This window comes from Pimephales promelas, chromosome 1 (assembly GCF_988280905.1).
Source record: "Pimephales promelas chromosome 1, fPimPro1.hap1.1, whole genome shotgun sequence".
In the NCBI taxonomy this organism is placed as follows: domain Eukaryota; kingdom Metazoa; phylum Chordata; class Actinopteri; order Cypriniformes; family Leuciscidae; genus Pimephales; species Pimephales promelas.
Window position 1 is genome coordinate 4,270,518 of NC_142769.1, and position 21,985 is coordinate 4,292,502.

Below are 21,985 nucleotides of genomic sequence, written 5' to 3' on the forward strand. Positions count from 1 at the left end.
AGCAATTAATAAATAAAACAATATTCACTGAAGCCTCGTGTTTTAGAGCTTTCAGACAAAAACAGGAGAGAGTAAATATGGTCCATTTACGCCCTCGAGTGGTTTAACAAGAGCAGGGCACCCGGGAAGAGGAGGATCACCCGACCCGACGCCCGACACCCGTCCTTAAAACACAGAAGAGGAAAATACACGAGTAGCCAACATGCCAACTTAAAATTATAGAACATATCATGAATAAGTATTAATTATTAACGAGTAGACCTATTGATTTACAGCCAAACATGATGATAAAATGAATATTGGATCTTGATGTTCCATTGGTTACAGGACAAACAAAGCGATGCCTGTGATAAATATGCATAGTATAAAAACAACTCTCCCTAAAAACAACTCTCACTAAACATATTTATATATACGAGAAAATGCAATGGAAGATGATTTCGATATATCTAAATATGTTTAGTGAACGGTAAAACTTCCGAAATCTCCGTGTAAACAATGCGTGTAAACGCGGGAGAGATCACTTCCGGCATAACTTAATGGAGACGGTTCAGTTGAAGTTCGGTTCAGTTGAACATCTGATACAGTTCGACGGCTGTTAACAAGAGGTAAAACTATATAAATACTGTTCGTTTTCTCACACAAACCGCTCGTTTTGTGTCTACTTACATTTACGAGTCATTAAATCATGTTTAATTTGTACTTCTCTGTGCATGCTCTTTTAGGTGGACGCCCCCACACCTGCATTATATGACTGACAGACAACAACGGTTTGACCAAAAAATGTTAAAATTGAAAATGCTGTGGAAACAAAGACACCTACATCTTGGATGCCCTTGAGGTAAGCTAAAACATATCAAAAATTAATTTCAAAGCGAACTATCCCTTTCAGTAAGTAAAATCCCACCTATCATGTCTAACTTCAAGATGTGATGTAGGATTCATGTAACATGATATCTAAAAAGTAAGTTACTCCATATTAACTCTTGTTTATTGAGCACCCAGATAGCACAAGTCTATTTGAAGTGATGTTTACATCTGGAAGACATATTTTTTAGAGTGTTTGCTCATCTGCAATACGTCTATAGGATGTTTCCTGTCAGATGTCAAATAGACGTTTAGAAGATGTCTTTAAGATGTAATGATTTAGAATGCATGTTAAACTGACATTTTTTTGACATCTGACAGATTACAGATGAGCAAACACTCTTAAAAATACATCTTCCAGATGTAAACATCACATCAAATAGACTTGTGCTATCAGGGTACACATTATCTCAAATAATAGAGCCATAATGGGGTAAAAAAAAATGCCTGTGGAGGTCAAGATTTAGATTTGGCGATTATTTTTTACTAATTTTAACTAATTTGAATGCAAAGTTTATTCAGTTGTTCAGATCATCTCTCCCCTCAATTCGTGATTAGGCTGCATTTATTGCAGCAGGGATCCTGGGCACAAGATGTTATTAACATGCAAAAGAGTGAGAAATCTAAAGGAAAAATTAATAGTTGCCACAGTTGTGCTAGGATGGGGCATTGGGCCAACAATTACCCTGAACGGAAGAAGCATCACCGAACTTCTCTCCCTCAAACAAACACACTTCCATGTGCTCCAGCATCAGACATCTGTTGATCATAATGTGTGAAAAGCCCAGAGAGTGTCTGTAGACAGATCTGACCACCAGAGGGCAATTTTGACCACCATAAACCACAAAATACGGCTGTTTAGCAAGTCAAAGATAAACCTGTTGTGTTTGCTTGCTTGATTTAAACTGTATTTTAGCTCTGGGTGTTTTTCTCGCTGCTGCTTAACTTTTTTATGCAATGATATCTTTACAATCTTTATTGTGAGGCTGGTTTCTGCATTAGCCTTTTCAAACACACACATTACTTCATTTTTGCAAATAAGAATTTATGTATATCTTTGTTTGTACAAACCGAACATCAAAGTATAAAGTATTTATCCATATTCCAAGCTTTTCGCGACGCTTCGGGAAAGTGAAGCAAATAAAAGTGTAGGCCTGAATCTTTATCGACAGCCCTTTCTGAACTCCGCAGATAAGACGGAGAAAAAGCAGACGTTCCAAAGCAGAAGGTTATCTCTTTATGTCATCCACACAATCAAAAGGTTAATATTGTTCATGAACATCTACGGATGCCAACATAATAAATGTCAAAAGGTCGAAACTGAAATGTTGTTACTTACTATTCCGCTTCTTTGTTTATCTACACATGTAATTCACGCTTTCTTTCTGTACCTAGTCTCCACGCCTCCATGTCGTATGTGATTTAGCCTGGGCTCGATTCTCTACAACAGATTGCGTACGCTGAGGATTGGTTTCATGTCCTTCCACCAACATGTGCTAGTCAATTCAATTACGCGATACGGGGGCATACGTTACAAAAGCATTTAAAACAGAACACACTTTGCTTACGCATTTCCTGAAAATAGATATCCAGTCGAAAAGCATTTAGCCCAATAATGTTGGGCAGATGATCTCTTTTGCTTTGGATAAGTGGTGTGTGAGTCGTGCAGCATTACATGCCTGGAGACTGGAGAGAAAAAAGGTCAGCAATATAGAATTATACAAGCTCTGGGAACTTTTATGACTGTGTGGATATTTGTGAATGGTGTGTGTGTGTGTTTTACAGCTGTCCTTCACATCCAGATCACCTTTATGCCATTTCAAACGTTCTTTCCTCAGTGAAACACAATTATTATTTTTTTTAATAGAAAATATGTCTTTTCTGCACAGTGAAAGCAAATGTGTATGGATGCCGCATCACTTTAAGAATGACATCACTTTTAAGAAATCTGTTTTAATTTTAAGTTAAAGGCACACTATGCAAGAATTGTATCTTAAAGGGGACATATCATGCAAAATCCACTTTTTTAGCCCTTAAATGTATTTCGTTGTATATTTGGAGTGTTTATAAGTACCGAAAAGATGAAATTATTCTCTTCAGGTGCTTCGATTATATCTTTACATTCTGTTTTGGTCATATTTTTCAACCTTTTTAGATTTTTCTGTTCTCTATGACGTTTTTTGAACTATCACGTCACAAGCAGCGGAACTGATAAATAAGGACATTGACTACCGGCCCAACACTTCGAGCAATCCGCCATTATTATTTCTCACTCCGATTTTGTAGTCCGAGCTCAATGATGCAGAAGTTACGAGAGGGCAAGTCAAAATGTTCGGTTGTTGGATGTAGTGACCTGAAGCACTTCAAGGATCCCCACTTCAACAACCTCCGCCAGTATAAAGAAGGGTTTGCCGATCGAGTTCGTCTGAATGAGGGGTAAATTCCTTCTATCTTTGGAGACGACGAACAGAGCATTTCGATAAGCTGTAAATATCATTAATAAAAATAAAGTACTTTACTTTCTTAAAACACATGGTGGTCATGGTTTAGCAGTACCTTTGTCTTTCTTTGTTTTTGTTTTGAAGTAACGTTACACGTCTGCAGTATTATTGTTCTTGAGTTTCATCAATGGTCATTTAGCTGCTTTTCTGATGTTTTTCTAAACGTATCATGTTATCAATCCAGATTGTTTGTGGTAAGATTAGACCGTAGTCATTTATCTTGTCAGTGTGCTTGTTTTAACAAGAGAAATAGTCGACTGTCACTAATAACACAAAACAGTTAACTCGCATACCAATACATCCATATGAAGACGTTGTTCTGCAGGTTCGTCGTGGTCTTTTTCAACTCGCTCGCTCTGGCTCGAATATGTAAGGCTTGATGGACAAGTCTTCTGTTGTTGACATTTTATTAACGTGTGAATAAAAATGTTCTTTGAAGGTATCGTATATAACCGAATATCTCTAATCAAACTACAATAATGGCCGAACGTGGAGAGTTGAACTGACCGTGAACTCAGCGACCTGGAGAGCGGGCGGGGTGTGACGCATCTCCTTTTTATTTAAAGGGGCTGCTTTGAAACGGGTCGCTCACAGACGCACATCAGAAAAGGGGCTTGTGGAGCTATAATAATGAGGAGTTCAGACTCAAGCATTGCAGTTATGCTTTATATAGACCACAACGGTATGATTTATACGTAAAAATGAATGATTTAAAAGCATGATATGTACCCTTTAAAGGGTTAGTTCACCCAAAAATGAAAATTAAGTCATTAATTACTCACTCCCATGCTGTACCAACCCCGTAAGACCTTCGTTCGTCTTCGGAACACAAATGAAGATATTTTTGATTAAATTTGAGAGCTGTATAACTACCATATTGGCTCCTAAGGGACTGCCTCTTGACGGCCCAGAAAGTCAATGAAGAAAATGTTTAAATATCCCAAGTGACTACCGTGGCTCAACTATATGTTTATCAAGCGACACGAATACTTTTTGTGCGAAAAAACAAACAAAAATAACGAGTTTATTCGACTATTTCTTTTCTTCCTTGTAGGCCAGAACGAGACTTCCTTAGATTTCCTCGACGCATGCGCGAGATTTGCGATCTGCTCACACCAGCTTACACTACTTCAGATCGCAATTCTCGCGCATGCGTCGTGGAAATCTAAGGAAGTCTCGTTCTGGCCTACAAGGAAGAAAAGAAATAGTCGAATAAACTCGTTATTTTTGTTTGTTTTTTCGCACAAAAAGTATTCTCGTCGCTTGATAAACTTATAGTTGAGCCACGGTAGTCACTTGGGATATTTAAACATTTTCTTCATTGACTTTCTGGGCCGTCAAGAGGCAGTCCTTTAGGAGCCAATGTGGTAGTTATACAGCTCTCAAATTTAATCAAAAATATCTTTATTTGTGTTCCGAAGACGAACGAAAGTCTTACGGGGTTGGTACAGCATGGGGGTGAGTAATTAATGACTTAATTTTCATTTTTGGGTGAACTAACCCTTTAATATACCAGCTTCAAAGTAATTTCGGTGCAAGTTTGAAAGGAGCGGCCCCGACAAATCTCGCGAGAATCACGACATGCTTTACGGCAACGACGTCACACACATCAACAACAACATGAAGCACGAAGACACTTGCGCGCATTTCAGACGTGATACTCGACGATGGAAAAGCACTCTATGCAAGATTTGTTCTTTAATATAACAGCTTCAAAGTATCAGGCTGTGAGTGCAGAGACCAGTCTATAGCAGAGACGCTCTGCGTGAGTGGTGTTTACGACAGTAACGTTAAATACAAGTACTCCACAGCGACTCCAGGGGTCGCTGTTTGACAAAAACGGAATTCCTGCAAAGTGTGCCTTTAAAGCCTTGTTCACACTACATGATTTTGAAACTGTGCGGTTCACACTACATGACTTGCTCTCAGTGAAATCAGGAGTGTTGAAATTGTTGAGCTGTTCACACCACACGACACAACGTGATTGATCCACAACAGGAGGTAACGCACTTCACGAGTTGACAACAACTCAGGCACCCAACGATTCTAAATGACACGAAACAGCACGCGCGTCAATACCCAGCGAAGAAGACGAAGAACACAACACGCGAATATGGACGTCAGACAGAAACTAGTGCTGCAAACTGTTTGCGCGATAATTTGCTCTGAGAAAAAACACAAAAAAAGAAAAAATAAGATTTACCCGGTGACCTCCACCCATGCCTTGCTCTGATTGGCTGGTGCTCATGACATCACTGAGGTTGAGTCGTGCGACAGCTCTTGATATCTAGCATGCTAGATATTTTTCTGGGCTCGGCGACGCGTCTGTGAGCGTCTTTGATGCTTTGTTGGCTCTTTCATACTAGATTGGCGAGATAACACCCTGACCTGTCGACGAGCTCAACGATTTGCAAATCGGGCTTAAAATCATGGAGTGTGAACTAGGTGTAAGCTTTCATTTTGTTGTGTTTTAGTGTTTTTTTGTTTTTGTTTTTTAGTCCACAGTTTTTATTCATTTTATTTCATTTTTAGTTATTTTAGTAAATCAAGATACACTACACAAAAATGAGAAATTTTGAAATAAGTTTTACTTTTTTGTTGGGCTGGGCGATTTTTTTATTTTTTTTATTATTTTTTTTTTTTATTAAGTAGAATTTCTATAACTCTCTGTGTTGAACTGATAATAACTCTTTTGTGTGTTAACACACAATCTACTTAATACAACCTCATTATAAAGAAAAACAACAAATTCCCCAAAAAATATGATCATAATCTATGACAAAAATGCTATTATAAACTAGATTAATGGACAATTCAGCAGTAAAATTAAGTCTAGAAAAATCACAAATGCACAATATTGTATAAAATCTGAACATTTAGGGGAAAAAAAAAACATTTAGTGGGGAACAAATATACGAGACAACAAGTGTAACACCAAATCTGGTCAAACTTTACACATTGCTCTTTGTATTGTAATTGTACATTCATGAAAAACAAGATAGCCTAACAAAAATCAAAAGGATCAATTATTATATAGTCTGGTCTACTATACAATTGAGCTGTTTAATGAGACAGCAACATATGATAGATAGGACAGAACAAGAAAGGCTATTAATAATCTTTCATTGCGCAAAAGTATTATGATATGAAAGGCTCCAATACATCGCGGGCCGCGGCACAAAGCGCTTATGCGCATTTCGAGCGCTGAATGATGCGCTTGAAGCCACATGAGTCACATCTTTGAGAGAGTTTTGACTCTCATCGTATTGACTGTCGTAACCGAACTGTTGAAACCCTGAAGGGAGATTTGAGGAATGCAAAATGTAAGTTACACTATACTGAAGAGGGGGAGAAAAAAAAAATCTAAAAAATCGTTTTTTTTTTGAAAATATGAATCAATTTGACCTGCCAACTCGATTTTTATTTCAAATCGATTTTTTTCCCAGCCCTACTTTTTTGCAGCGTTGGTACTCAACCGCATTTATTCATTCTCTTTGGTTTTCATTGCATGAAAAGAAAAACAGCATGAACATTCTGCCTAATATCTCCTATTGTGTTCCACAGAAAAATTGGTTATAAAACGACCTGATGGCGAGTCTAAAAGATGACTGAAATGTTACTTTTGAGTGATTCTCTCTCAAAAATAGGTTTCACTTTACTCTCATTTCATGCTCCACACAGGAACATGCTGTTAGTTCAGACTGGCTCAGCTAGAGCGCAATGTTCAGAGACTTTGTCTGGGAACGCCGGAGTTGATATTGAGGCCCAGTGGATATTTCCGTACACTTTTCCACAGCAGGCGTGGATGGCACAGACCCAGAAAGGGAGAGAGAGAGACTGTAGTGTCAGGAGGTGTTTTTCTGCTCCTGACCTGGGCGAGAGTGACCTCAGCGGGGATGGAGTGAGAGGCTCATGGGCGGCCGGAAGCCCTAATCCGGGATGTGAGTGAAAGCACTAACCCTCCTCTCTCTGGTGAGCTGCTCTGACTGTGCGGCTCTGCAGGATCCCACTGAAGTGGAGGGAGAAAATAGCAGATCAAACACATCTACAAAGGCCTCTGGAGGACCAAAAATACAGTTTCAAACATACCAATCATATCCTGCAGCACTCTCAAAGACTGGACTCTTCAATGGGCTAACCTCCTCCTTTAAAGGTGTTGGCGAAAACCTGACAGGCAATGTTTTAAGAACTTCCCTAATGTTCTGGAAAGGTTCTTCTCTCAAAGTTAACATTTAAAGCCCCCCCTAGTGTAAAGTGAAAATAAATACATTTACATCTATGTGGTGTTTAATGTCCTTTAATGAAGCAAGCGTGTAGAGTACTATTTCATGGTATGAAGTTGTGTTTTTTTCACAGAAAAATGGTCAAATTGTTTATTGAGGAAAGGAAACGAGGATGCACAAATATGAATTGAGAAGGCTGCGAGAGAAGGCTGCAAGGAAAGAAAATGAGGACGGATGAATCGAATGAAAGCTTTTTTAAAACATTGGAATACTTGATCACTCGAGCAAGAACTCGATAGCCTACAAAGTTCTACCAGAAAGACTAGGGAGAATAAATACTGTAACAATAAATACATTTATTGATAGCCCAGCAAGCAATTAAGTTCTTTGGCGTAGGCCCCGTCCATAGCTCGCAATCCGAGGGTCCGGACTCTGCATTTCCTGCCTGAAGACGAAGGACACAATTAGACGAAGTCGCAATTGCATGTTATAAAGTCAGAATTGCGAGATATAAAGTCATAATTGCGAGATATAAAGTCAGAATTGCATGTTATAAAGACAGAATTTCATGTTATAAAGACAGAATTGCCTGTTATAAAGTCAGAATTGCGAGATATGAAGTCGCAATTGCGCGTTATAAAGTCAAAATTGCGTGTTATAAAGTCAGAATTGTGTGATATGAAGTTAGAATTGCGAAAGTCAGAATTGCATGTTATAAAGTCAGAATTGTGAGATATAAAGTCAGAATTGCATGTTATAAAGTCAGAATTGTGAGATATAAAGTCAGAATTGCATGTTATAAAGTCAGAATTGTGTGATATTAAGTCGCAATTGCCTGATATAAAGTCAGAATTGCATGATATGAAGTCGCAATTGCACGTTATAAAGTCAAAATTGCGTGATATAAAGTCGCAATTGTGCGTTATAAAGTCAGAATTGCGAAAGTCAGAATTGCATGATATAAAGTCGCAATTGCCTGTTATAAAGTCAGAATTGTGTGATATTAAGTCGCAATTACACGTTATAAAGTCGCAAGCAATTGCGTGTTATAAAGTGAGAATTCTGTGATATTAAGTCGCAATTGCCTGTTATAAAGTCAGAATTGCGTGATATGAAGTCGCAATTGTGCGTTATAAAGTCAGAATTGCGTGTTGTAAAGTCCGAATTGCGTGATATGATGTCGCAATTGCATGTTATAAAGTCAGAATTGTGTGATATAAAGTGAGAATTCTGTGATATGAAGTCACAATTTCCTGTTATAAAGTCAGAATTGCGAGATATAAACTATTTGAGGGGGAAAAAGTCAGTCTTCTGTCAGAATCTCGAGACATAAACTCACAATTACGTGTTGTAAAGTCAGAATTGCGAGTTGTAAACTTGCAATTGTGAGAAAAAAAGTCAAAATTCTGTCTTTTTTTTTTCTCGCAATTGCGACTTTATTTTTTTATAATTGTGACTTAATATCTCACAATTGCGACTTGATTTCTCAGAATTGTGACTTCATATCTCGCAATTGTAAGATAAATAGTCGCAATTATTTTATTATTTTTTTATTCAGTGGCGGAAACAAGCTTTCATACGACAGAGCTCAACTGAATCACTTTCAGAAACCCTCCACCTGTTTAGATCTGCTACGGGTAATTCATGTACGCTATACAGCATCAGCATGTCTTATTTGCTCACAGCAGTGTGAGAATCTAGGTCAAAGTAGGTTAATAAAAAAATCTCTAATAAACAAAAATTATAAAAAGTGTAATATTGTTCAATGCTATTGATGTTTGTAGATTGGTGGTGAACAGATTTAATTGGACTTTAATTCACATATAAACATCGATAAACACACACACACAGAGAACATCAAAAATGGTTTGCAGAAGCTCAAACTTACCGTACTTATTTATTATTAAAGGGCATCACAAAATATTGCTTCAAAGCACCTTTGGTTATAAAGCCATATGTGTTAAGAAGAATTAAAGTGAAATCAAAATTTCCGATCAAACAATTCTTGTTCTTGTTTTAAAATGAAATATTGCAGTATTTTTATATATATATATATATATATATATATAATAGATTTTTTTCCCTTCATAATCTTTAATCAAAATAACTTCCCCTCCCTTCTCTTCTCTGATGATGTGGTTACTGGCGTGAGGGCGGGGCAACCTGTCACTCACACGAGATCGACCAATAGCAAACCACAACCATCCAATCATATCCCAATGGACAAAATCAAGTACATTTTTTGTTCAAGAAGCCATTTCACTCAGATATATGTCGCAATAAAGACAAGACTATCACGACTATTGCAACATGTCGACTGTCTGTCCAATCAGCCATTTGTTTCCTGTATCATCTCTTCGCCTTATTTCATGATATCCGACTCCAGTTGGAGGATAAAGCAGCGTTAAGACCTGCTTGGATGGATTTAGTGTTAAATGAGAATAAAGGGTTATAAGCAAAATCCTGACAGCTGTGTTGTGTTTGTCCAGGTGTGGATTCACTGTGTACAGTTATTTCATCCTCCACAAGTTTGTCTGTGCAACAATATCTTCATCATATCCCCAGAGACTTGCCTATCCCCTCATGACATACGGACTGGAGTATATATATGAAACGGTGTCCATACGGCCTCTTTCATCCTCTTCACTGTGGCAGAAAATGGCATGTGGAAGAGTGAAGTATTGACCTCACAGTGAAGGTGTCAAGAGCACACAGTCTGACCTCATGCTGCCATTCGCCGCACTGAAAATAGCGAGGGAAGCTTGTTGTGTAGCGTTAGTAGAAGCTGCTCCAGAAGTCAATAGTCCTGGTTGTTTCCTTGCTTTTGTCCCCTCTTGTATAGCACATTACATCTGAAGATGGATCCGGGGAGATTTTCATGTTTTCACTTGAATAGTCCTTGGTAAAAATATATATACGACATGCACAGCACAACTATTAGCATTCAAAAATTAAATGAAGTTGAAATTGCATCGTATGATGAGGCTGACATCAAGTCGGGGCAGAAAGAAACACACAATCATAATTTAAAGAGCACCTATTGTGCCCTTTTTCAAAGTAGTCTCTTCTAGAATCGGTTTTCATGCTTGAATGTTCAAAAACACATTATTTTTTTCCACATTTGACATTGTTGCAGCTCCTCTCTCTTCCTAGTCTGTCAGTAAGGCTCTCTTTAGTAAGCTCATGTCTCTATGAAGCCCCTCCTTCCAAAAAGCGCAATGAGCTCTGATTGGCCGGCTGGATCGGTGTATTGCGATTGGTCAACCTTTTCAAGCCCGTTTGGGAAATGTCACTCCCCTTACCATAACCGCAAATTTCAACACACTACAAAGGCCCTGTCCCAAATTCATGCGTACTTTCGGTCTCGTGACGTAAAGGAGTTGTTCATTTAAAAAAAAAAAAACTTGTCCATGTCATGTCAAAAGATGTCCATGTCATTCTTCAGTCGAAAAGAAATTAAGGTTTATGATGAAAACATTCCAGGATTTTTCTCCATATAATGGACTTCAATGGGAACCAAACGGTTCAAGGTCCAAAAGACACTTTCAGTGCAAACTGCAAACTGTTCAAAGGGCTTTAAACGATTCCAGACGATGAATAAGGGTCTTATCAAGCGAAACGATCGCTCATTTAATAAATAAATAACAAAGTTTAACACTCTCAGAAAAAAAGGTCAAAAAGCTGTCACTGGGGCTGTACCTTTTCAAAATGTACGTTTTTGTACCTAAAGGGTGCATATTGGTAGCCTGGTTCAACCAGACTCTAGTACATTTCATTTGCACATAGATTGAGCGGAAGTGCGTAGGAGGGCGCAGCCAGGCTAGCATATTGGTACATTAATGGTACATATTTGCTCCTAAAATGTACATATTAGCACCTAAATATCCATATTAGCAGCTAAAATGTACATAGTAGCACCTAAAATGTACAGATTAGCACCTAAAATGTACACATTGGCACCTAAATGTACATTAGCACCTAAAATGTACATATTGGCACCTAAAATGTACACATTGGCACCTAAATGTACATTAGCACCTAAAATGTACATATTGGCACCTAAATGTACATATTAGCACCTAAATGTAAATATTAGCACCTAAAATGTACATATTGGCACCTAAATGTAGCCTACATATTAGAACCTAAATGTATATTAGCACTTAAAATGGACATATTAGAACCTAAATGAAATAAATTAGAAATAAAATATACATATAAGAACCTAAAATGGACAAAAGTTTACCTTTTGAAAAGGTACAGCCCCAGTGACAGATTTTGTACCTTTTTTTCTGAGCTCAAATGCTCGCCTTGCTCTGTTCTGTGACGCGCGTTCGTGACTCTCCTGTTCGAACTCGTTCATCAAAATGAACGAATCTTTTTCCGAGTCGTTTGGTTCATTCAACGAACTAATTGACTCCGAAAAAGATTCATTCAAACACATTCATTCATCAAACCATAACGTCTGCCTTGGGCGGGAATTATTGAGGAATATTGAACTTAAGACTGATAAAGAGAATAACTCCCTTTGTGGATTGTAAAGCATATTAATCTTTAAAGCTGCACCACAGTTTATTTTTGCAAAGGCAGGCACAAGGAAAACCTAATTTCTGTATAACATTACATTCTCGTATCCCCAGAAATCATTGGTAAACATAAACACAAATATACACAATTGTATTGTGCATTCATTAAAGACTTTATTATCCATTCAAATTCATGTCTGTGTGCGTGACTCATCTCGGCTCAGTGATAAAAGCTGCATGTGTCCTAAGAAAAAAGGTCAGGCCATGTGTCAAGGCAGAGCGGTGGCCATGTTTCGCAATGAAAGAGTTATACCCAACATGGGCTCCTCCCAGGCTCCGAAAGGGCCGTGCATAAGATTTTAGAGCATAACTGCATGGAAAATCTGCTGTAATGACAGCCCAGGGCAAGGCTGTGTCTATTGTGCTTCTTGTTTACATGGCTTTGTGGAGATAATTGTATCAGAGGGAGGGAGAAAAAGCTTACAAACTGAATGGGGTCTTTGTTAGGCCAAGCTTCTCATTGTACTAAATGAGTTTTAGAGGAGTAAGTAGCCATGGCTAAATGATGAGTGAAAAGCATAGTGATTACTTCCGCTAAGGAGGTACACAACCACACTTATAAAGAAACATTGTCTAACACAAAATGACAACACATGTAGCACTTCAGAGACAGTAAAGATGCAAATAAACAGATTAATTCAGCGTAAATTAATTATTAGGTGTCTTGAGGAGGCAACTTGGAGAAGTTACTGATAACAGAGGGCACTACTGTCATTCCCTTACAAACTACATCTCCCATAATTCCCGGACTCTTCATCCATTATCACAATCACCTGTGTCTCATTATCTTGTTTAGCTCACCTGATTTTCTCATTACCCTGATAGCACACGTACATCACAGAGACGTTTATTTGATGTGTGTACTGTGTTTACATCTGGAAGGTGTATTTTTTATAGTGTTTGCTCATGTCAGATGTCAAATAGACGTTTAGGAGATGTCTTTAAGATGTAATGATTTAGAATGTATGTTAAACTGACATTTTAAAGATGTCTATCAGATGTTAGTAAACAGCAGATGCTTTCCAGATGAAGTGATCTTTAACAGACATCTTGCAGACGTGTTGTGTGTTATCTGAATCATTTGCGAAGACTTACATTGCAATCCTGAGCATTAGCCCTGAGTTCATGTCTCTTGGCTTTAGGTTTTCTTGCCTCTTCCGTGGATTAGACTACTCTTTTGCCCGCGTTCCTTGCCTTGTTGTGATTGTTTGTGTATGGCCTTTGCCTGGATTTGGATTACGATTGTGGATAACCCTTTAAATAGCTAAATACTGCATTCGGATCCTCAACCTTCGTGTCTCAGAGCAGTTTGTGACCGGTATATTGCCTCAGTATATATATCACATGATTTATTGATTTGTAACATCATTTTTTGAATGTTATCGGGAGTGCAATAACAACCAGGCTTCTTTTCAGTCTATAAACTCAGTAGATGCCCACAAAATAATTGCCTATGGGAACAATATATTTTTTATAATGAAGAATGTATCGAATGCTTATTATTTTTTTATTTGTTAAATAGTCTATTCTTATATTCCATCTTTGGTGTCACTCTTAGTAAAACTTAAATGACATTTTACAAGCTGAGCACTAGCCTACATAATATATTCTTTAAAGGGTAAGGGGAAATTATCCAGACATACATTTTTCATAAGACGAAAAAATACCAGATTTTTCAAAAATTGAAAGAATTCCAATTATAGGCTAACACACTGCTAGGCTAATTCAAACCATGTTTACGTCCACCAAAAGCCATGGTGTCACTTCCTGTAGGACGGTGTCATTTCTTGTCCTTAAAGTGATCTTATTTTTATTAGAGAAAGGAATGTAAACACTTTAAATATTTCGTAATAAATCGCTAGTTTGTCATGTTAGAACGTATAGCTACAGCCACAAAATGTATTAATACCACGTTAGATTAATTGTGATGTTGAAAACTAACTCAAATAGTTAATTCAAAGTGTTACAACATATGAGGAGGTTATTAAAAAAGGCGAAAGTGTCGTTCAGTCAGTCAGTCAGGGCGGGACTGGGAAACGCGCTCGCGCTGCAGGGGAAGCATCAGCCATTACTCTCTAGTGTTTGGAATTCCACTTCCGTTCAGGGGAATCCAACAACTTTAAACTCGCGCGTTATCAAATGGCTTCTTCACCACAGAAATGACCGTCCTCGCCGAAAGCTCCCACTCCGAAGTCGCCTTCCTCCTGGAAAAAGGATGAGTCTTTTCAGAAAACTTGGTGGGACTTTAGCAAGAAGAAAAAGGGCAAAAGAAGGTGTGAATTCAACTTAACTTATATTTGATTCTATGCATGTCAAATAAATCTTTCTGCACTCTAAAGCTCTGATTTTAAGGCATGGATCTGAAACACTTTACTTGAAGGGGTGTTCATAAGGTTGGCTTTGACATTGGCTGTCATAACTGTGTCATGAATATTTTTCGTGACCTCAACTACAGTGGTAGCTACTAATTGAATTTATCATTAAAAAGTTATAATGGCTTCATGACAGCCAATGTCAAAACCAACCACCTGACAGTTTAATGTAATGTTAACCAATAAAGCTAGGTGGTTTCTTAAGTTTGATAATGAATCTGCTATGTCATGTTTATGACAGTTTGTGTTGTCGTAAAGTCAAGTTGTCATGACAAAGACACTGACAGGTTATGATGTATTGGTTTATGTCAAGGTGTCATTACAAAGACATCTCAAACAATGTCATATTTGCATTAAAAATGTCATAACTGAGCGATTAATGACAGATACAAACTTCCTTCATATTCATATCATGTCATGTCATGATTATGGAGGTGTCATGTAGTATTATGCACACCCCTTCAAGTAAAGTGTTACCAATATGTATAATACTAAGTTAAGATGTTTTAAAATGTGCTGTTTATCTCAGAATCAATCTTTCTTTCTTTCTTTCTTTCTTTCTTTCTTTCTTTCTTTCTTTCTTTCTTTCTTTCTTTCTTTCTTTCCATGTAAATTGTAAGTATTACACTGTTGTTGATATAAACTTAAAGGGACTCTGTGTAGATTTTTAGGTATTTTATTATCTGAAATCAATATTTTTATTCATAAATATGTCCTCAATGGTGTACAAATACCTCTGCAAATTATCTGACTTATCCTCGTAAATGAAGAATTTATTATCTTTATGTACATGGGACGGGTAGGTTCACGGAGGCTTCCATGTCCGTTCCGCCATCTTGAAAACTATAATAGCAGAGAGGGTCAAAAAGTACCACCAGCCAAACGCGTTTCCACAACGCGTTTTCGTTCAGACTCAGAGCCATCGTCACGTCACATTGAGAGGCGCATTCCCTGCAAGTTTAAACGGCTGCATTGCACTCCTATGATTGCTGATTGCTCTTTTGCTCTATTATTTGTTGCGGACCATATGCCGAGTCACAGGAGAATGCATCCTCCTCGCAAAAAAAGGCCAGACTTGAACGAAAAAGGAAACGTGACCGGAGATTGCAAAAAACAAGGCCATTAATTTTTCCGTCATAAAATTAATCGGATATGGTTCGATTTTCTGCGTTTTTCGCACCCAGAGCCAGCATTTTGAGAGGTCTTTTGACAATTCAGGGCCGGGGGAGCTCGTCCTCAAATCATTGAACATTATGCGCCGTGCTTTCAGTTTCGGTTTTCAATTCGATCAAGTGTTTATGTTCTCTTCTCTATAGCTATTGGATTATGAAATTAATAAACCTCCCCTTTCAATCAGATTGAAATTTAGGATCGAATAAGGTGTGATTGAGCAGCCTATTCGATAACTAATGTATTATTTGGGCACAATATACACAATACATACACAATAACAGCCTAGCTGTTCTGTCTGCCCAGCGCTTCCACAGGGCCGCGCGCGGGTGTGTGTGTGTGTTTGTGTGTGTCCATACCTGGTCCATACCAGACACACTGCCAGTCTCCGTTCAGAATCGATTGGTTCACGGAAATTGGTGGTCTTGTTTTTAATATGTGGCTCCAGAATCGCTAGCAAAGCATCAAACTGTCCCGCTGACATTCTGAGGTAAATTTTGAATCGCTCAGGATAATTCCTCTCGGCGCAATTTCAGGATTGGATGGATATTTTCTATTTCTTCTCTTTTCAATATGAGAGAGGGCAAAAATCATCCTCACTGCTTGACGAATCCATTTGGTATTTTTGCGTTTTTTCCCGCAAAGGTTTAATAAATACGCAACGGACTCAGTGTGCAAGGTTTCTATGCGTGACGAATTTTTAGGCTGACGTACAGGAAAATACGCATACGAAAATTTCGTACTCAGTGTGCAATATGGCCTTAAATATCGGGATAGCGTTTTCAACCGTGGAAATAGCTAATGCAGCAGAAAGATTTCAGAAGAGACGCTGAAGTTGCCTGCTTTCTCCTCGACAGGTTAGTCAATGTTAAAGTCTGACTTAATTTTTTTGTCATTGCTTGCTTGTGTACTTTATTATATAGACAGTATAACATTTATAGGTAAAAAAGTTAAACAAGGTCTTTGATGAATAGCAGCTATTGACTACTTTACTCGCAGCTATTGTGAAGGAAGGTGCTAAAAACAAGGTTTGTAAGTTAATTCTTTATAACCTATAAATTCAGTAAGAATATAGAGATAATGATTGTAAGAAAATATTGCTCTCTGTAAGATTTTCTATAGCTTTCTTTTTATATATAAATGATCAATTAGCTAAAATTGTGATTTTGCTATGTGGATAAGATTGTACAGAGAATTAAAATTAATTTATACAGCTAGACACATAAATTATACACATAAGTTAACACATAAGTTGCTGTTTTTTTTTTAAGTTACAAACCTGTTCACCCGGAGAAAAACTCGATGAAGTGATACTACAAGACATCCTGTCATAGCATTTTTGGTACATAACGGCAACCGTAGATGCAATACGCACTTGAAAATGCGAGGCGCTGGAGAGCAAAATTCGTTTGAATGCAAAATACTATTTAACCACTAGATGGGGGTATTTCCTACACAGAGTCCCTTTAACAATGTGACCGTTTACAAAAGGCTGCAAGCCACAACAGAAAGTACCATCTTGCACCCCGAGAGAAATGAAAAATCTTGTCAAAAGTTCATTTACAAGCGGTAAATCTGCTGTTATGGATATACGTTCTAAACCTGTGAGTTCATTGGGAAGTTACTTCTCCTTGCCCTCCGCTGTTAGAAGCAGCAGTCATGGCAGGATTCAGCGTTGATTAAAAACAGGATGTCGATATCTCTAGGGATCTGTACCGATTCTTCTTCTGGACTGCCTCTCACAGAGATGTGCTCCAGCATTGCTTTAGTGATCGGCCAGTATCGATGGGCCACTGGGCAGATGGAGACAGAGAGGGTGTTTAGAAGATCACCTGCTCGAGACACCATGTGCTGATTCACAGGAAGGCAGACAGGGTCAATTAAATGAGAGATTCAATGGAACAGCAAGATTCAGGGGCTCAATCTATAAGCATTAACTAACACTAATCTGTTAATAGGTTTGAGAGTTACACGTCCAATGTCCACTATAACAGTAATGAAAGCAGTTCCCTACTGACGGCATATTCATCTCATAGAGCAAAACGCAATCCCTTGTGAAAAAGAAGCGTGCTTAATTGTGTAGAATGTGCACCTGAAGTGTACTTCACGTCTTAAAAATATTTAACCACAAAACTACTAGCAAATAATCATGAAAGCTTGGTTCCACCAGGGAATAACACAATTAAAAGATAATTGCGACTTTTTATATCACAATTCTGACTTTTTTTTTCTCACAATTGCGAGAAATAAATTCAGAATTGCGAGATATAAATTCGCAATTTCAAGATATAAAGTAAGAATTGAGAGATATTAAGTTGCAATTGCAAGATATAAAGTTACAGTTGCTAGAAAGTCAGAATTGCGTGATATAAAGTCATAATTGTGTGATATAAAGTCGCAATTGCGAGATCTAAAGTCAGAATTGCGTGATGCAAAGTCGCAATTGCGAATTATAAAGTCAGAATTGCAAGATATAAAGTCAGATTTGTGATATAAAGTCAGAATTGCGTGATATAAAGTCAGAATTGTGATCTAAAGTCAGAATTGTGATCTAAAGTCAGAATTGTGATCTAAAGTCAGAATTGTGATATAAAGTCAGAATTGCGAGATATAAAGTCAGAATTGTGATATAAAGTCAGAATTGTGAGATATAAAGTTACAATTGCTAGATATAAAGTCAGAATTGGGAGATATAAAGTCAGAATTGCAAGATATAAAGTCAGAATTGCGAGATATAAAGTCAGAATTGCGTGATGCAAAGTCGCAATTGCGAAATATAAAGTCAGAATTGCAAGATATAAAGTCAGATTTGTGATATAAAGTCAGAATTGCGTGATATAAAGTCAGAATTGTGATCTAAAGTCAGAATTGTGAGATATAAAGTCAGAATTGTGATATAAAGTCAGAATTGTGAGATATAAAGTTACAATTGCTAGATATAAAGTCATAATTGTGTGTTATAAAGTCAGAATTGGGAGATATAAAGTCAGAATTGCGAGATATAAAGTCAGAATTGTGATATAAAGTCAGAATTGTGAGATATAAAGTCAGAATTGCGAGATATAAAGTCAGAATTGTAATATGAAGTCAAAATTGTGAGATATAAAGTTACAATTGCTAGATATAAAGTCATAATTGTGTGTTATAAAGTCAGAATTGGGAGATATAAAGTCAGAATTGCAAGATATAAAGTCAGAATTGCGAGATATAAAGTCAGAATTGTGTGAGATATAAAGTCAGAATTGCAAGATATAAAGTCAGAATTGTGTGAGATATAAAGTCAGAATTGCAAGATATATGTATATAAATTGGATGAGATATTAAACTGAGGTCCTGACTCAGTGTGCTCATTAAAAATCCCATGGCACTTCTCGTTCTTGTAGAGATTAGAGGTGTAACCCCGGTGTCCTGGACAGATTCCCTTCATTGGCTCTTATCAATCATGGCCTCTGCATAATTCCTGTCTATTAAAGCCATGGCTCAATCACTCTCTCTCTCCCCTCCACCTGTCGCTTCTGTGTGTGTGAGCGCACTGGTGCCGTCGTATCATACGTTTGGAGACTGAGCACTGGTTGGTGAGGAGAGACTCCTGATATGATTGTAAAGTGCTTACAGTAGTGCATTGTAAAGCACTATATACATGCCTCATTCGTTCGTTTGTTCATTGATTCATTAGTTCATATATTGATTCATTCGTTCATTCATTTGTTCGTCCATTTGTTCATTCGTACATTCATTCGTTCATTCATTTGTTCATTCATTCTTTTATTCATTCCTTAATTTGTTTGTTTGTTCATTAGTCCATTCATTCGTTAATTTGTTCATTCATTCACTCCTACAATTATTTATTCATTCATTTGTTCATTAATTCGTTCATTCATTCATTTGTTTATTCAATCATTCATTTATTTGTTCATTCATTTATTCGTTAGTTTGTTCATTAGTCCGTTCATTCATTCATTCATTTGATCATTAATTCATTCAATCATTTATTTGTTCGTTCATTCATTCATTTCTTCAATCCTTCATACATGATTCGTTCATCAACAAACCTGTTGATCCAGGAAAGCGTATAACTCAGCAAAATCAGGATTTATAAAAATTAATTATGCTAGAATTTTTTTTAATGTTAAAATTCTATTAAAAAAAATACACTCTCCCCCTTCAACATAATATTGAAATGGGATTTTAGATATTTTGTACTGGTTTCTGAACATTCTTCATTTTGCCAAATATTGCTGTATTGATTGAAGGTCTGAATTGTAGTTCTTTTGTTAACCTGAACGTGTTCAGGGATGAATGCGTAGCATTAAATGAGAGGCTTTGAGTAGTCCCCTCCCCAGTGAGGCTAATACTGCATAACTGACCTCCAGTGATGAGAGGCACAGCTTAAAAAGAGCTGTGTGTTCAGCTCTGCCACTTCTTTCAGTATTGCTGCTACAATTCATGAGGTCATATCATACTATATTATAATAGCTTGAGCGAAAAATATTAAGCTACTCAAGGTTTCTTGCATCAAAACACTGATGATTTTTCAATAACAAGACTTAATATCTGAATTAATTTTGCTTCTTTCTTACCTGGCTGTGACTAATGGACCAAGTTTATGAACAGACAAGGCTTGGCGGACATATAAAGATGTTAATTAATCTGTTTGACACCAGAAAGTTGCTTCAATGAAAAGTTCTGAAATGTACATTATATTTCACCGTACAATGAGATCCTGTGAAGGCAAATTAGGTTTTTCATAACATGAAGCAATGAAGTGGTTCAAGAGAAAATCTTTTCATGTTGTGTTGTGTCATCGTTTCATAGTGTCTGAGCTTCAGGAGGAGGGCATGAACGCGATTAACCTGCCCCTCTGCCCCACACCCTTTGAGCTGGACCCTGAAGACACCATGCTTGGTTAAAACATTACTAATTCAGAGTTCACAGCCTCTGTAAGCCTCTAAAAGCTGCCGTATTTCCCATTTCTCTCAAAATACGAGAATGGTTGATCCTAACTCAAGGAACGATCCCAAACTCCAAGAGCTGATGAAGGTAAATCTACTGTTCTTCTTCGAGAGCTTTGGCCTTTTTCATTGTCATCTATCATGCAAAGAGACTCATGTTCAAATCCTGATCTAATTTTATGCCAAAAATAAACCATTCTTTAATTCCCCCAAAAAAACAAAAGATGAAAAGTTCTTAATTTTTCCTTGTCCAAAGAACCTTTTCTACTATAAAGAAGTTGTTCCATGGACATTAAAGGTCATTTATAGAACCATTGATGCCAATAAATCATTTTTATTTGTGACTCAAAAAATCACATTGGTATTCACAACATTAATTATGTATAAAAAATAAATCAAAGTACAGTATCAGTATGTATATTTATAATTGTATATCATCCTTAGAATATTTGAAGACATTCACTAACACTCTCAAAAGATGCTGGGTTATTTTAACCCAATTGTTAGATTAAAAAAATGCAATTTATAAATTTAACCCAACATCTTGGTTTGTCCATATTTGACCCAAAAGTGGGTTAAAATAACCCAGCATTTTTTAGACTGTAATAATAGAACCCCAAGTTACTTTGGGATGCATGGATGATTGTAACTCATAAGGGTAGTTTTGAGGTAATGTAGTCTTTTAACATACATAATCAATGTTGTTTCATGGCAGGTGCTCATTGATTGGATCAATGGCGTGTTGGTGGGAGAAAGAATCATTGTAGGATCTAACTGAAGACCTCTATGATGGGCAGGTTCTTCAAAAGCTCTTCGGTGAGGAATCTGTTCTGGAAAAGAGCCTTTATTGTTGTTCCATTACAGTAAGACCCAGTACTATATTGTGTATTTATTCCCAGAGAAACTGGAGGGAGAGAAGCTGAATGTGGCTGAGATGACTCAGTGTGAGATCGCTCAGAAACAGAAGAAAAGTTTCCTCCAGGAACGTTAAATGGCCTCTTTTCTCTTTGGCACGCTATATTATGCTGTTCATTACTGTTCATCACTCAGCTGTCTTTGCCTTTTTGCTACCAGAACAGTTAGTTTTATTCTTTTTAACACCAATTGTGGTCACTGGGTGTTTCACTGATTCTGCTCAAGTCGAGTTAAGTCAAGTCAAGTCATCTTCATTTATATAGCACATTTATCAATGTAGATTGTTCCAAAGCGGCTTTACAGAGATAATAGGAAATTAAAGTGACAGATTGTTTTTGCTTTATGGTAGCTCTAGAATAAAGTTGAAGGCTTAAAGGGATACTCCGCTTTTTTTGGAAA

The 21,985-nt window shown here is 37.2% G+C and overlaps 1 protein-coding gene across 1 annotated transcript; it reads left to right on the forward strand.

The window, feature by feature from the left end:
* Nucleotides 1-126: 126 nt before the first annotated feature.
* parvab (parvin, alpha b) lies at nt 127-21,811 on the forward strand. The gene is given in 6 exon segments (XM_089118251.1): nt 127-608; nt 726-841; nt 20,535-20,759; nt 21,387-21,436; nt 21,438-21,487; nt 21,571-21,811. Coding segments are annotated over 4 exon segments (243 nt in total). The 5' UTR covers nt 127-608; nt 726-841; nt 20,535-20,708; the 3' UTR covers nt 21,663-21,811.
* The last annotated feature ends 174 nt before the right edge of the window (nt 21,812-21,985 follow it).